Raw genomic sequence first — 14,526 nt, forward strand, 5'->3', positions numbered from 1 at the left:
TGTTACTTGTAGGTGTGAATAGGAGTTTGCAGGAGAGTCAGACTCTCATAATATGTATTAGAGTAGCTCCAAAAGGCACCATCCAAACACAAGAAGACAGTCCCTGGCCCAAAGACCTTACAATCTAACTACACGAACAAAGTCTAGGAACAGACATGGGAGCCAACTTACCCGAAGTCAAATGCCCTCTGACTTGTTATGGAGACTGTGGCTGCCTCAGTTTCCCCAGCTATAAAATGGAGCTAATGTGCAGCTGAGCCAGCAGAAGCTAGTACATAGAACAGGGGCTGGGAGGCAAAAGACTTGAGTTCTGTTCCCAAGACCTTGGGAGAATCACTTCACCTCGCTGTGCTTTATTTTCCCCAACACAGAGATGATGATACTTATTTCCCTTTGTGACGGTCTTAGAGATCCACAATGGGGAGGATTCACCCTGGTGCACCAGGACAGCTCAAGGCCTCGGCAACTTAAGGCCTATTTTGAGCACTTAAGTGGGACGTAAATGGTGCATAGTTCTTGTCTGTATCCTCTGCCCAGGATTGGAGATGTGCTAACCCACTCATTAAGATAGGGTTGTTTATAAATGCTAGGGGTTAATATTGCTTGGTTTAGAACAATCAGAAGGCTTAAGCACATATATATGGACCAGCTGGAAAGTTTCCCACTGACTTTAATGGACTTTGACTCAGGCCCTGTGGTTGTGGCAGAGCCAGGTAAATACTGGCACACACTATTTCCTGCAAATACTCACCTAATTTGTAAACGAATTGGCTTCTGCCAGATTTGTTACACCCTTCTGTTTCCTTTCGACCAACACTGATGCATTGGGGCCTGGTTCTCAGAGATGAGTACTGGATGTGCTCATTGACTTCAATTCCAGGCCCAGGCCCAGGTCGAGTTCTATCGGCGCTTGTGTTCGCAGACAGCAAATGTACAGCTGAATGTGCAAGTATTACTGTAAAATGAACTTTAAGTTTGCTTGCACACTAATCTGACCAGAGAACAGCAATGATCCCATGTGATTTATCGGACTAATCACAACTAACCCATACTGCCGGAAGAGTGAACGTTGGCTATTCACAGTTATTCGTGATCAAATCAAAGAATAACAAAAAATTGCAACATTCTCATTGAACAACATTGAACGGTGAAGTAAATTGTGATCTGCTGCTGTGGGTGTTGCAGAAAGAGTTGCCCAGTAGATAGGGTATTGCACTTGAACTGTGGAGACATGGGCTCTATCCCTGGCTCTGTCACCGAGATGCATGACATAAGAACATGAGAACGGCCATATTGGAGCAGACTAAAGATCCATCTAGCCCAGTATCCTGTCTTCTGACAGTGGGCAATGCCAGGTGCCCCAGAGGGACCTTGAGCAAGTCACTGTCTCTGTGTGCCTCAGTTTCCCCATCTGAAAAATCAAGATAATAACTCTTACTTCCCTTGGTGCTTCAAGATCTGCAGCAGAAAAGAACGTTAAAACAGCCATACTGGGTCAGACCAATGATGCATCCAGCCCACCCAGTATCCTGTCTTCCGACAGTGGCCAATGACAGATCCTTCAGAAGGAATGAACAGAGCAGGCAATCATCGAGTGATCCATCCTGCTATGAGCAATGTGTTATTAAATGAGGACTTATAGGAGCAGTTTATAGAAGGGGAGAACATTAAAGCACATGCTATGCAGGCAGATAGAGGAACACAAGTCTCGTTCTGTCTTTGGTCAAAGTGGCCTTGACACTTTCCCCTTCAGGGTCAATATGTTTTCATTCTGTATCTTTCCTTACAGAGCCGTCAGACCTCTGTGCCTCTGGAGACCACGACTGCCAGCAGATCTGTGTCAGCACACCCGGGTCATACACCTGCGCTTGCAAAGAGAGCTTCACATTGAACAGCGATGGGAAAACCTGCAGTAGTAAATACCATTCTGCACCTCTGATATGAATGTCGCAGTGTGTGATATGTCAGGGGGTTGCCTCAGAAAAGCAAGAGGCTAAAAGCAGGGTAGAAGAACGGTACCTTCACCCCAATCCCATGGGTTGCTCACAACTGAGAATTTAACAAAGTAGCTCTCCCCTAGGAAGGATCCTTACAGATTCAGGGCCGAATTGAAAGCTCACTGACGTCAATAAGGATCTTTCCATTGACTCAAACGTGCTTTGGACCATGCTCTTGGACTGATTTACACACTTAGCAGAGACATTTCCTGGAAGGCACCCAACACCCTCCAAACTGGGGCAGATTAATCATGAGCCCCATTGATCTGTGGGTCTGAACCCCAGCACGCAGAGCCCCAAGGCCCAAATGAAGCCATGTGGGACCCTCTCCCTGGTAGAAGAGTGGGGCGCTGGGAGTAGCAGGAGGCGGGTGCTTCGGTAGGGGCTCAGTTGGCCTTGGAAACTTTCACGCCATTCTCATTGGCTAATCTTTTCTGGACACACCCCTGAGGGCGGGTACATAATGTGGCCCCAGGAATTATGCCCCCTCCGGACTCCTGTGCTCTAATCACTTCCTCACCAAGGATGCATTTTGGGAGCTGAGGTTTTGGAGGGTCCCATGACACCAATTCACAGATTAGACCAATGCCCTTCGTTAAAACTCCCCAGTGCACACAGATTAAATGCTCCTACCTCATCTATTCCCCTATGCCCAATACATCCCCCTCATGGAAAGCCTGGGAGAACAAATAGACTTTGCAATGAGTCTTGAGGTTCAGCCAATTGCATTCTCTAGCCTACTGCAGAGGATCAATGAATTATTGGCTTCACTGTGCATGGAGATGCCAAGATGAAAGTCACTGTGTACCTGCCAGTGAAAATCTTTATTATTATTATTATTATTTATTAGAGTTGGTTTAAAATTTTTGTCAAACTTTTTGTTTTAGAGAAAAATGAATTTTGTCCAAAATGAACAAAAAATATTTTTTATTTATTTTTATTGTTAAAAATGGAAACAAAAAAAAACAACATTTGTCAGTACATGTTTTTGGATTCCAGTAAAATAATTTGGATTTTAAGTTTTGAAAACTGATTTTTTAAACTAAAACCCAGAATTTTAAGTGAAAACGATTTTCAAAAACTGGAAAAAAATGGTTTTTGGTTTTTAAATAAAAATTTTCATGGGAAATTTTGAAATAATATTAAGCAGTTGTGTGAAAAATAATTGTCCTTTTTCAAACAGCTATTATTAATTATTATTATATGATGACCAAGGAATGCTGCTACACGGCCAGACACCACATGGTCACCAAAAGCTTTGGTGGTGTGATAAAATCACTAGAAATGGCATAAACTGAATATCTAGCCAGACCAGCTTAAGGACCTAGGTCGAGATTTATGTCAGCGGTGCTATATCTGCTGGGAAGCGACATGCTTTTGAGATTTACTCTGATGTTGAGTTATTATTATTAATAAAGCCATACTGTTTTTTGTTTTCTCTCTCTCTGGTTAATTGGGAGATGAACTTCTCACCAATTCCCTTTGCCCTGTTCTCTTGTTTCTCCCCAGAATGCAGTGGTGGATCTGCCATTGACCTTGTGTTCCTAATTGATGGCTCCAAGAGTGTGCGGCCTGAGAACTTTGAGCTTGTGAAGAAGTTCATCAACCAGATCGTGGATTCATTGAATGTCTCCGATAAAAATGCTCACGTGGGCCTTGTCCAGTACTCCAGCTCCGTCAGGCAGGAGTTCCCTCTGGGACGGTACAACAACAAGAAGGACATCAAGGCAGCAGTGAAAAGGATGTCCTACATGGAGAAAGGAACCATGACAGGCCTAGCGCTGAGGCACCTCATTGAAAAGTCTTTTGATCCCTCCAGTGGAGCCAGACCTGGCGTCCCCAAGGTGGGCATTGTCTTCACGGATGGACGGTCACAAGATTACATCAGCGATGCTGCCAAGAAAGCCAAGGATTCAGGTAGGCCTCCATAATTCAGTGGCATTGGTTTTCCTTTGGGTCAAATACTGGTCTATGTATGATGCTGATTGGCCGTCCCAGAAACCGATGTCCTCCATTCACCATAGAACATGGGCATCAGTAGAGCAAAACGTTGGCCTACATTGCCTCAATCCCTGCCCATGTGCTTCAGTGCTGACTTAGAGGGCCCCTGATGTGGGCAAAGGGGCTTTTCAGAGGCGCTTTGGCTTTCAGTGGGAGCTGGGCAGCTAACTCCCATAGTCCCTTTAGAAGGCCCATCCTCTGTCTCTATTCTGTGTCAGTCATGGGCCTCTTTCTGAGGCTACCGGCAAAGGAGCCAGTTAGCCAGGGGCGGCTCTACGTATTTTGCCGCCCCAAGCACGGCAGTCAGGTGGCTTTTGGCGGTGCGCTTGAGGGAGGTCCACCGGTCCTGCCGCCAAATTGCCGCTGAAGTCGCAGGACCGGCGGACCTCCCGCAGGCGCACCACTGAAGGCAGCCTGACTGCTGCCCTCACAGAGACCGACAGGCCGCCCCCCGCAGCTTGCCACCCCAGGCACATGCTTGTGGCACTGGTGCCAGGAGCCGCCCCTGCAGTTAGCACCTGTCTGATAGAGGTTATGTTCTCCTGAGCCTTTTTAAATGGTGAACTCTTCCCTCTCTGGCTATCCGAACAGTGTCCTAGTGCAAAGTTAAACTAAGCTCTGTAGGCTACACCCTTCCTCAGTGTCAGACCAGAGTAACTGTGATAACTTCAGGGGACGTACTGGGGGCCTGTTAGTGTGACTGAGGGCAGGGTGTGGTTCGGTGCATTTGTTGTGGAAGGAATTTGCTTCAGAGATTACTGACCCCCCATTTCACGGGGAGGATGGAAGCTCTGTGGCTCAGCCTTTACTGCAGGGACAGCACATCACTAGGCATGAGAGCAATCCTCTGCAGCGCTGGGCTTTGATTTCTTTGTTTGTTAGGTTGGTTGGTTTCTTGCTGTCTCACATGACAGTCGCACCTCCTCACATGTTCAGTTCCCACCCAGTGATGGGTCTGGGGGGAAAACCGGCTGACTCCTCAGTTCTGCTTAGTGCTCTAAACCTTCCCGATTGCTGGGGATGCACAAAGGCCAAACTGGCTCATGGCACAAACTGGAGCAGCCACAGGGCAGCTCTAACTTATGACAGCTAGCGTGCTCCCATAAGGCCATTCCACCCACCTAGGATGGGGGGAGGCATCACGATCCAGGTCTGCCCTAACATACCCTCAGGATAGCTCTTTACTGTACCCCCAACACTCCCTGTATGCCGGAGGGGTGAAAGCAGGTGGTGGTAAGATGCACCCACTGGGTTTATATCAGCTGAAGATTCCCTCTGGCTGGGGAGAAGGCTCAGCAGCCTATTTCATGCTGAATTAGAGCCCCTTCATGCCATGCACAACACAATCCTGGGGGTGACTGAGGATCTGCCCTATATTTGTAATAGAAGTCACTGTCAGCATCAGCTGCCTTCATGGTGGGGAAAAATAAGTTCATGGAGGATAGGACCATCAGTGGCTATTAGCCAAGATGATCAGGGAATACAACCCCATGTGTCCCTAACCCTGAAACTGCCAAAAGCTGGGATTAGATGACAGTGGATCGGTCACTCAAAGTTGCCCTGTTGTGTCCATTCCCTCTGAAGCATCTGGCACTGGCCTCTGTCAGAGACAGGATGCTGGGCTACTATAGCCAATGGCCATTAAAAGGAAACCCACAGAGAACGTATTTAAGGACAGCAGGACTGAGAACTAAAAAAGTATTGGGGGATAAATAAATCAGCCCCACAGATTAAGTATCAGAGAAGTAGCCGTGTTAGTCTGTATCAGGAAAAAGAATGAGGCACCTTAGAGACTAACAAATGTATTTGGGCATAAGCTTTTGTGGGCTAAAACCCACTTCATCGGATGCCTGCAGTGGAAAATACAGTAGGAAGATCTATATACACATATAACATGAAAAAATGGGTGTTGCCATACCAAGTGTAACGAGAGTGGTCAATTAAGGTGAGCAATTATCAGTAGGAAGAAAAAAACACTTTTGTAGTGATAATCAGGATGGCCCATTTCCAACAGTTGACAAGAAGGTGTGAGTAACAGCAGGGGGAAAATTAGCATGGGGAAATAGGTTTTACTTTGTGTAATGACCCATCCACTCCCAGTCTTTATTCAAGCCTAATTTAATGGTGTCCAGTTTGCAAATTAATTCCAATTTTGCAGTTTTTCATTGGAGTCTGTTTTTGAATTTTTTTTCTCCAACGAGAAACTGCAGAATTGGAATTAATTTGCAAATCCAAATGAACTAAGGCAAAGCCGCTGGAAAAAGTTAGCGATGCTTGAATCTAAATAGGGTCAGAGTTCACACAAGCATCCTGTAGTTCAGGTGATAAATCTTGGCCCTATTGAAGTCAATGGCAAAACTCCCATTAATTTCAATGGGGCCAGGATTTCACCCAAGATGTGGCTTCAGACAGTTTACATGAGACCTTGCAGACCACCCAAGTACCTGCACAACTGCTCTCCCCTCCCAACAGGATCTGCTGTCCCTTGTGAGTGACAGGTCTTCCTGGGAAAGAGACCCAGCAGTCTGTTACTACTACAGCTGGTCAGGAAATGGTTTTTCCAGCCTGCAATTTTTTTTTGAGATTTCAAAAACAATGTCCCATCCAAATAGGGTGACCAGACAGCAAATGTGAAAAATCATGACAGGGGATGGGGGGGGGAGGGAGGGGTAATAGGAGCCTATATAAGAAAAAGACTCCAAAATTTGGACTGTCCCTATAAAATCGGGACATCTGGTCACCCTACATCCAAAACTGGGACAAAAAAGTTTTAAAAAGTTGAATTTTTTTGTGAACAAAAAAAAAATCAATTTGGGTCAATCAAAACGTTTTGTTCCTATTTCAAGCCTCTTTTTTATATCATTAGTTTAAATTTCAAAACCAAAAGTAATTTTGAACTGGAAAACATGAATTTTTCATTTTGAAAAAGTTTAAATGAAACATTTCAACAATTTCAAACTTTTTTTTCCCTTCAGTTTTGTTTCTGAGTTGAAAAATTGATTGAAATCAACCTTTTCCTAGGAAAAGTTTCACTTTTTATGAACTGCCATTTTCTGACAAAAAAAATTTCATCTAAAAATTTTGGACCAGCTCCTGTTACTCCCCTATTCCAGCATTTGGTCTGCTTTTCCGTGGGTGACCTTGTCCTCTGGATATAAGTACTGAGAACACGATGAGTTGCTTTGGGTCCTGTTTTGGAAACTTCCCCTATTTTCCTCTTGAGTACCTATTAAACCACAGGTTCTCAGCCGGGGGGGAGGGGGTCATGACCTCTGTGGTGGGGGCAATGAACAGGATTGAAAATAATTATGACATCCTCCTTTCTAGAAAAGGTTGAACAAAGGCTGAGACAACTTTCCTGTGATGCTACGCATGAGGTGCCCAGAACCATAAGCCACTGTGTCACCCCTCTGCCTCAGCAAGAGATAGATGGATATTTTTTTCCTGGAATTGAAACTGTGTGTTAGCTCCCTGATGCACCAGTCTGTCTGCCTTATCAGCAAACTCCTCGAGACGTTACCAGTCTAAACTTTGCCCTACAGATAATATTCCATGAACCCCAGTTCCCAAGTTCCCCCAGAGACGTCTCTCTGTAGTGTCCAGTGCCTCTCACTGGACACTCATAGAAATTATTACGTCTGCTGCTTCCAAGAAGACAGTGCACGCACCAGTCTGTTACTTTCGCTGAGGTCCCACACTTTAGTTTAATATACAGCACTGAGATGGCTTTGAAATAAAACAGGGATACGTGTATTAATAAAGAACACAGATTTGTCATGCTAAGCAAGAATAAAAGAGAGAAAACGGGGTTACAAACAAAACAAAAATCACACACTTGTTAGTGCCTCAAACTTAATTTGAACCAGTTATGCCTTTGCCTAAAACAGTTTCTTACTTACATCAAGCTACTAGCATCTCCAACACTCCAGGAAAGGGGATCCAACTTTCACAGAATCAAAGGGCGCTGGCCCTTTTGTCTCCTCAGTGATGGAGAACTAATGAGTTCTTCTCCCCCGCTGTTTGTCTCTTCCTCTTGATTTCCCAACCTCCCTGTTGATTCGTATGTAAATGTAACTTCCATTGTCTCTGGCATCACCTTGCTCAATTTACACTGGAGATCCAGGCAAACAACCCTCCTTTATCTAGAACAAACGTTTAGCAAGTCTGCTCCCCAGACATATTTTAGTAACATATTTCTGACATGCACACGTACCTCTTTACACACTAGCCATACACACATCATGCAATAATATTAATGACCAGAGGGTCACCAGCTTTCATAAAAGACCTTAATGCTCTTTTATAGTGCAATAAATATTGAATAAAGTCAGTTGATTCCATTGCTTATTCTTTGGCATTCAGACCCCCCTTCCTCGCCCTCGGGTGTCTGGACTCTGTTTGTCACAGTTGCCTGGGACAAACATTTCGAAGTCATTTTGGGGTGATAACAGTTTAAAAGGGTTCTTGATTTTTTTCCTTATCTTTTCACCCAACCCATATATATATAAACTCGCTTTAGAACCTTGGCCAGTGGATATGAAATACACCCGCCTTGGGAGATGAAAGGCAAGTGTACTTACCCACCTGCCTCTGCCCTATGAACAGCCTAGAGGTGGATCCAAAATAAAATTCAGATCTAGCTTCAGCCTTTCCCAGAGTTCAACAGTTTGATCTTCAGTTTCAGCATGGCCCCACTGTAGACAGAAGCTTGGATACAAATCCAGAGCTGCGTTTTCCCAGATTTACAGGGATTTTGGTTTGAGTTTGTCCCTGTAATACATAAACATATCAATGCTCCCTTGGGTTTCTGCGATGGCTCAATACATGTGCTTGTAGTTTAAGTGGCCTATTCTCAGGATGCACCCTCTGCATTAAATGGCCATAATCACACCCATTCCACAGGACCCTACAGCTGAGGGATTTGAAAGCACAGTGACTCCATGTGCAAATGCTGTGGGTGTTCTCGAGTGTCCATCTTTGAGCGTTTGGGGGCATCCTCGTTTGTAGGCAGCACATCACGTGCTAAATGCAAAGAAGGATTTATGAGCGGGCTGGGTTCTTTTGCTGTTCCAATGAGATGGTTGCAGTAGGACTGATGCTCCTCATTGCTTGCAGGCTTTGAGATGTTTGCTGTGGGAGTGGGCAATGCCGTTGAAGATGAATTAAGGGAAATTGCCTCAGAGCCAGTACCAGCACACTATTTCTATACTGCTGATTTCAGTACCATCAACAAGATTGCAAAGGAACTGCCTACGAAAATCTGTGAAGGTGAGTGGGGGCGAGGGCAGGAGGATGTTTACAAGTGGAAAACACTGACTCCTGAAGCAAGGGGCAAAAGTACACCTGGAGGTTTCCACTCACAGGTGTTGGGTTGTTATGATTTTTTTGTTTCTGTGTAGGCGTGTGGTTTTGTTGGTTCTCTCTCTCTCTCTCTCTCTCTTTTTGTCGAAATTCTTTGATTGAAAAGATGTCAGTCTGCCCAAATGATAGCATTTTGCACTTCTGCCGTAGTGATTTCAACCAAATTCTCAGCACGCTTCTAAACCAGTAATTCGTTAAAACATCAAGCCTTCCTGAATTGCACCACCCACAATTTCTCTAGGGGACTCCAGTTAAACTGGCCCTCTCACCCCTTTTGCAACCAGAGTGGCACAAAAAGACTGGACGACAGCCAAGCATCTGATTTTAGGTCTGTTAATTGGCTGAGAGAAGCAGGGCTCCGCATTCAACTTGACGACATTTCTGTTTGTCTGTCTGTAACACAATCACTTTTAAACACCGCAGCTGAGCAGTTCCAAAATTGCAGGGAATGGTGTAGGCATGTGTGGCGAAGTGGGAATGTTCTTGATGTGTTATGTGAATGCTGAGTGGGGAGTATTAACCTGGGAAGTTTGCAGGGGAATTTTGCTGGGACGGCCGCCATTGGGGAAGGGAGCACACCTGAGCATGTAACATGAGAACCCAGGAGTGGGATTGGAGGCCAGGTAACACCTCTGTCCAGGAAAAATGGACAAAGGACACAAAGGCTGGGGGAGGAGCCGGGGGGAGGCTGAGTGAGAGGCTGGAGGGAGTTTCAGTTTGGAGCTGGCTGGGAAATGGAGGGGAGCCTCGACGGGGCTTGGGCTTCCCAACGGGGCTGTGGCCTCCCTGGGGCCCCCAGATGAGCCTAACTAAAGGGGGTCCTGTTGTCTGTACCGGCAAGACCTGTCCTGGACTGTGTTCCTGTCGCCTAAATAAACCTTCTGTTTTACTGACTGGCTGAGAGTCATGGTGAACCGCAGGAAGCCGGGGGTGCCGGGCCTAGTCTCCCCCCGCACTCCGTGACAGCCTGAATAAACAGAACCCTGCTGAAAATCAGAAAAGCCATATCTGGGTAATCAGTATTAGGTAAATCATTGATGAAATACAAAAATTTGGATAACACACAGAGCTTGGCCTACATAAGCAATGAAGTGTGCGACCCTCTAGTTAGTTTAAAGTTAAACACAGCAATAACCATTCAGAGAATCTGGCTGAATGATGCATTGATTTCCTCCAGACCTCTGACTGGAGAAAAGGCTTTTGCTTTATTTCACTTGTCACCATGGTTTAGGTTTTGATATATTCCTTTCTTGCTCTGTCTGATGGCTGATTCATCATCACCTTTGTTCTCTTATCCACAGAGGAGGACCCATGTGAATGTAAAGCCATTGAGAAGTTCCAGAAAAACGTAAAAGACCTCATAAAGTCATTGACACGAAAACATATCCTTTAGAAGCAGCTCATTTTCACAATGTCAGGATCCATTTTCTAGAGAGCAGATTAGCCAGACCTTCCAACCAGGGAGACAGATTAGTGCAGTGGTCAAGAAATTGGAGTAGGAGTCAGGAGACTAGGTTTCAGTGTTGAGATTCATGGCATGCACACAGAGAAGTTAGATAAAAACATTAAATACGCTTGCCGGAAGGCAGCAACATAACACTGTTTTATTACTTAGAATTCAGCACAAGAACACACAAGAACCGCAAAACAGAGAGAGACAAAGCAGGCTGCTCCCAAAAAGGGTGTAGCACAATTCAACCCACCTTGCTCTAGGCTCTCTGCAGACTGACTCTGATCTCATGCTTTCCTGCAGAGCCCCCTAGACTGGAAACTGCGCCAAGAAACCCTTTACAAATTAAAGAGACGGCCTACAATTCCAACACTGTTTTCAAAAACACCACATTCTGTACCTAGATTCTGTGCAGACGTTAATAAAGAAAGCAGTCCCTGCCACAGAGAGCTCACCTTCTCTGAGACAGGCAGGACATGACAGGAGGACAAGACAGACAGTCAAAGGGAGTTTGAGGAGGGACTTGAAGCAGGACTAAGGAATCATAGAATCATAAAATATCAGGGTTGGAAGGGACCTCAGAAGGTCATCTAGTCCAACCCCCTGCTCAAAGCAGGACCAATCCCCAACTAAATCATCCCAGCCAGGGCTTTGTTAAGCCTGACCTTAAAAACTTCTAAGGAAGGAGATTCCACCACATTCCTAGGTAACCCATTCCAGTGCTTCAACACCCTCCTAGTGAAAAAGATTTTCCTAATATCCAACCTAGACCTCCCCCACTGCAACTTGAGACCATTACTCCTTGTTCTGTCATCTGGTACCACTGAGAACAGCCTAGATCCATTCTCTTTGGAACCCCCTTTCAGGTAGTTGAAAGCAGCTATCAAATTCCCCCCTCATTCTTCTCTTCTGCAGACTAAACAATCCCAGTTCCCTCAGCTTCTCCTGCCACGTGGGTAAGTAAAGAAGCACACAGGAGTAGGGGAAAGAGACAGAAGAAAGCAAGAGGCAGGGAGTGGGCAGAACAGAGAGCTCACAAGAGGCCCTGCTGCAAGGTGCATGCTAAATACAAGTCTACCAGCACTTCATCACAAGGAGACGCTGCTTTAAGTATGCAATAGATGCCTGTTCCTACTGAGTCAATGGCAGAATTCCAGTTCACATCAGTGAGAACAGGAGCATTGCACTGCAACATAGGGAGACCTTCAATTTAGCAGACAAGGGCAGAACAAGAGCCAGTGGCTGGATGTAGAAGTTGGAGAAATTCCAGCTGGAAATAAGTGACTACTTTTTAACAGTAAGGGTAATTGATAAATCACTGGGAGAACTCACTGAGGGATAAGGTAGATTCTCCACCACTTGGTGTCTGTCCACTGAGCTTGGATGTCTTTCTAAGTCAGATGTTATAGGTCAGCTTCAAGTTACCAGACCCCACAGTGTCACTTATGGAATAAATTCCCTCCTCTGTAGGTATTATTGGGTGAAATTCAAGGGCTGATGTCATGCCGGAGGTCAGACTATATCCGGGGTCGGCAACATTTCAGAAGTGCTGTGCCGAATCTTCATTTATTCACTCTAATTTAAGGTTTAGTGTGCCAGTAATACATTTTAACATTTTTAGAAGGTCTCTTTCTATAAGTCTATAATATTTACTTTACATACAACAATAGTTTAGTTATATAAGTTTTTTTAAATATTTAAGAAGCTTCGGCACCGTGCCATAGCTTGCCTACTGCTGGACTATATCAATGTTTCTCAATCACTGGCTCACAACCCCAAGAGGGAACACAAAAAGCAATCAGAGGGTTGCGAGGCATTGAAAATTTTATGAGAATCTAAAATAAAGAAAATCTCCCTTTGTGCTCCCCACAGAACCTTATCCTTCAAGGTCATCATCTCAAAAACACACACACACATCATTGTAACATTTTTATTCTAGCTTTTTATAGTAAATGTAAAGCAGTTGTGAAAATGTTTGACTTCGAATGCAGGGTCAGCAACCTGAAAAGGTGGCAAAACCATGGACTAGATTATTATAATTGGCCAGATCCTCAGCAGACGTACATTGGGGTATCGCCGTTGACTTTGAGTTGTGCTAGTTGAGGATCTGGCATGGGAATCACTGAAATGCACTGCCATTTTTTCCCTTAACTCTTGCTCACTGGAAGCTGTGACAAAAAGGATCGCCGCCCTGGAAAACAAGATCATCTAAAGACCCGGAGCACTATTATATTTCTCCTTCGTAACGTAACAGAATTGTGCCAGAAGACCTACATGCATAAGCAGGAGCAACTCAGCCACAGCACTACATCCAGCTTTCTACTTAAAAAAAAAAAAGAAGGAAAAAAAAGTCTAGTCTAGCTGCATTCTTCTAAAAAAGGAAACATTATAAAGTTAGAGCAGACATCATATTAAAGGGCAAAGCACTGTGAATCACTGCGTGCCAAAATGTGTTAATGTCCCTTGCATCCTATAGTCTACAGATATAAAACCCCAGAAATATATTTTTTAATCTAAAGCTTAATATATATATATATATTGTTACTAAGTACTTGATTATGAGTTCTGTGAATCCTCGCTGTGTTCTTCTGCATCTTTTGTTTCTGTGCGTACTGTAATTTTATTTAAGAATCAAATTGGATTAAAAGCAACTTGGATCCTGAGTGTGAAAACCCGCCCTCACAAATGACCAATGTATTATTATAAGCACAAGGCATTTATCAGTAAGTAGGTGAAACTAAGCAGTGATTGCTGAGTGTGGCATTGAAGATGTGCTAGGATGGGACACTCCTGCAGCCAGGTACAACCCACAGCTATATTGTACAGTAGATGAAAGTAAGCTCAGTTCTCCTAGTCAACTAATACCCTTGCAATGTTTTGGCTAGCCAGCACCACCTGTCCCATGTTTGGCCTTCCATGGTGAAGAACTGAACTGTACAATGAACCTGCCCATACACGGCTTTATGTCACCCAAGGTAGTGCTACCAGCACCAATCCCATGGGATATGCCTCTACCCAACTGCTTGGCTCTGTGGTTCCTTCCATCAACATTCACAAAAAATGCAGCTATGGTGCCCTCTCTGCCTGCAGGGTGCCAGCTCCCTCTCCAACCCCATGTCTGGAGGCATCTCTGCTTTTCTTATTTTGATCATCTCATCTCAATGTGCCAGACTTTTAGATCCAGACCATGTCCCTTCCCGGCTGGTGGTGACCCAGGCTATACAAACAACCAGCACGGTCCAGAGATGTCTGACATTGTGTGCCACACCCAGTCGGAGTCTGCGTGGCAGATGCTGTTAAGCAGAAAGTATCCGGTCTCAGCGACGCATGCCACGTTACGCATCCCTCCAAATGTGAGCATAAGTGGTTGGGTTTGGGAATTATTTTTTTTCGTATCAGAATATTTATACTTGAGAGTATGTAAAAAGCTTTTCAGAATAACACAAGCCTGTTCAGAAATGTCACCATAGAAGATGTTTTTGGATGGAGGAAAAAATTAAAAGTTTGCTCAAAAATTTGAAAGGCTGGTTGTTTTGTGTTACTGGTTGTAATTATTTGGTTATTTATACTATTATGTGTTTATTCAGTGCCCAAAACGTGCAGTTAAATCATATAGACAGATTCTCCTCTCAGATTTATATCGATGTCTTGGACTTTGGTGTCAATCCAGCACCAATGGGAGTCAGTGGAAAGGCTCCCTGGAGAGGCTCCAGTGTG

The 14,526-nt window shown here is 44.7% G+C and overlaps 1 protein-coding gene across 1 annotated transcript in view; it reads left to right on the forward strand.

Moving 5' to 3' along the window:
- MATN1 (matrilin 1) overlaps positions 1-14,252 on the forward strand; it is a 31,381-nt gene extending 17,129 nt beyond the window's left edge. Inside the window, exons 4-8 of the mRNA XM_039511515.1 lie at positions 1,790-1,915; positions 3,507-3,914; positions 9,114-9,266; positions 10,661-10,741; positions 12,972-14,252. Coding sequence (XP_039367449.1) covers positions 1,790-1,915; positions 3,507-3,914; positions 9,114-9,266; positions 10,661-10,741; positions 12,972-13,021 — 818 coding nt within the window. The 3' untranslated portion in view covers positions 13,022-14,252. The remainder of the gene's footprint in view (positions 1-1,789; positions 1,916-3,506; positions 3,915-9,113; positions 9,267-10,660; positions 10,742-12,971) is intronic.
- The last annotated feature ends 274 nt before the right edge of the window (positions 14,253-14,526 follow it).

Source organism: Mauremys reevesii, linkage group 23, assembly GCF_016161935.1.
Source record: "Mauremys reevesii isolate NIE-2019 linkage group 23, ASM1616193v1, whole genome shotgun sequence".
Lineage (NCBI taxonomy): Eukaryota > Metazoa > Chordata > Testudines > Geoemydidae > Mauremys > Mauremys reevesii.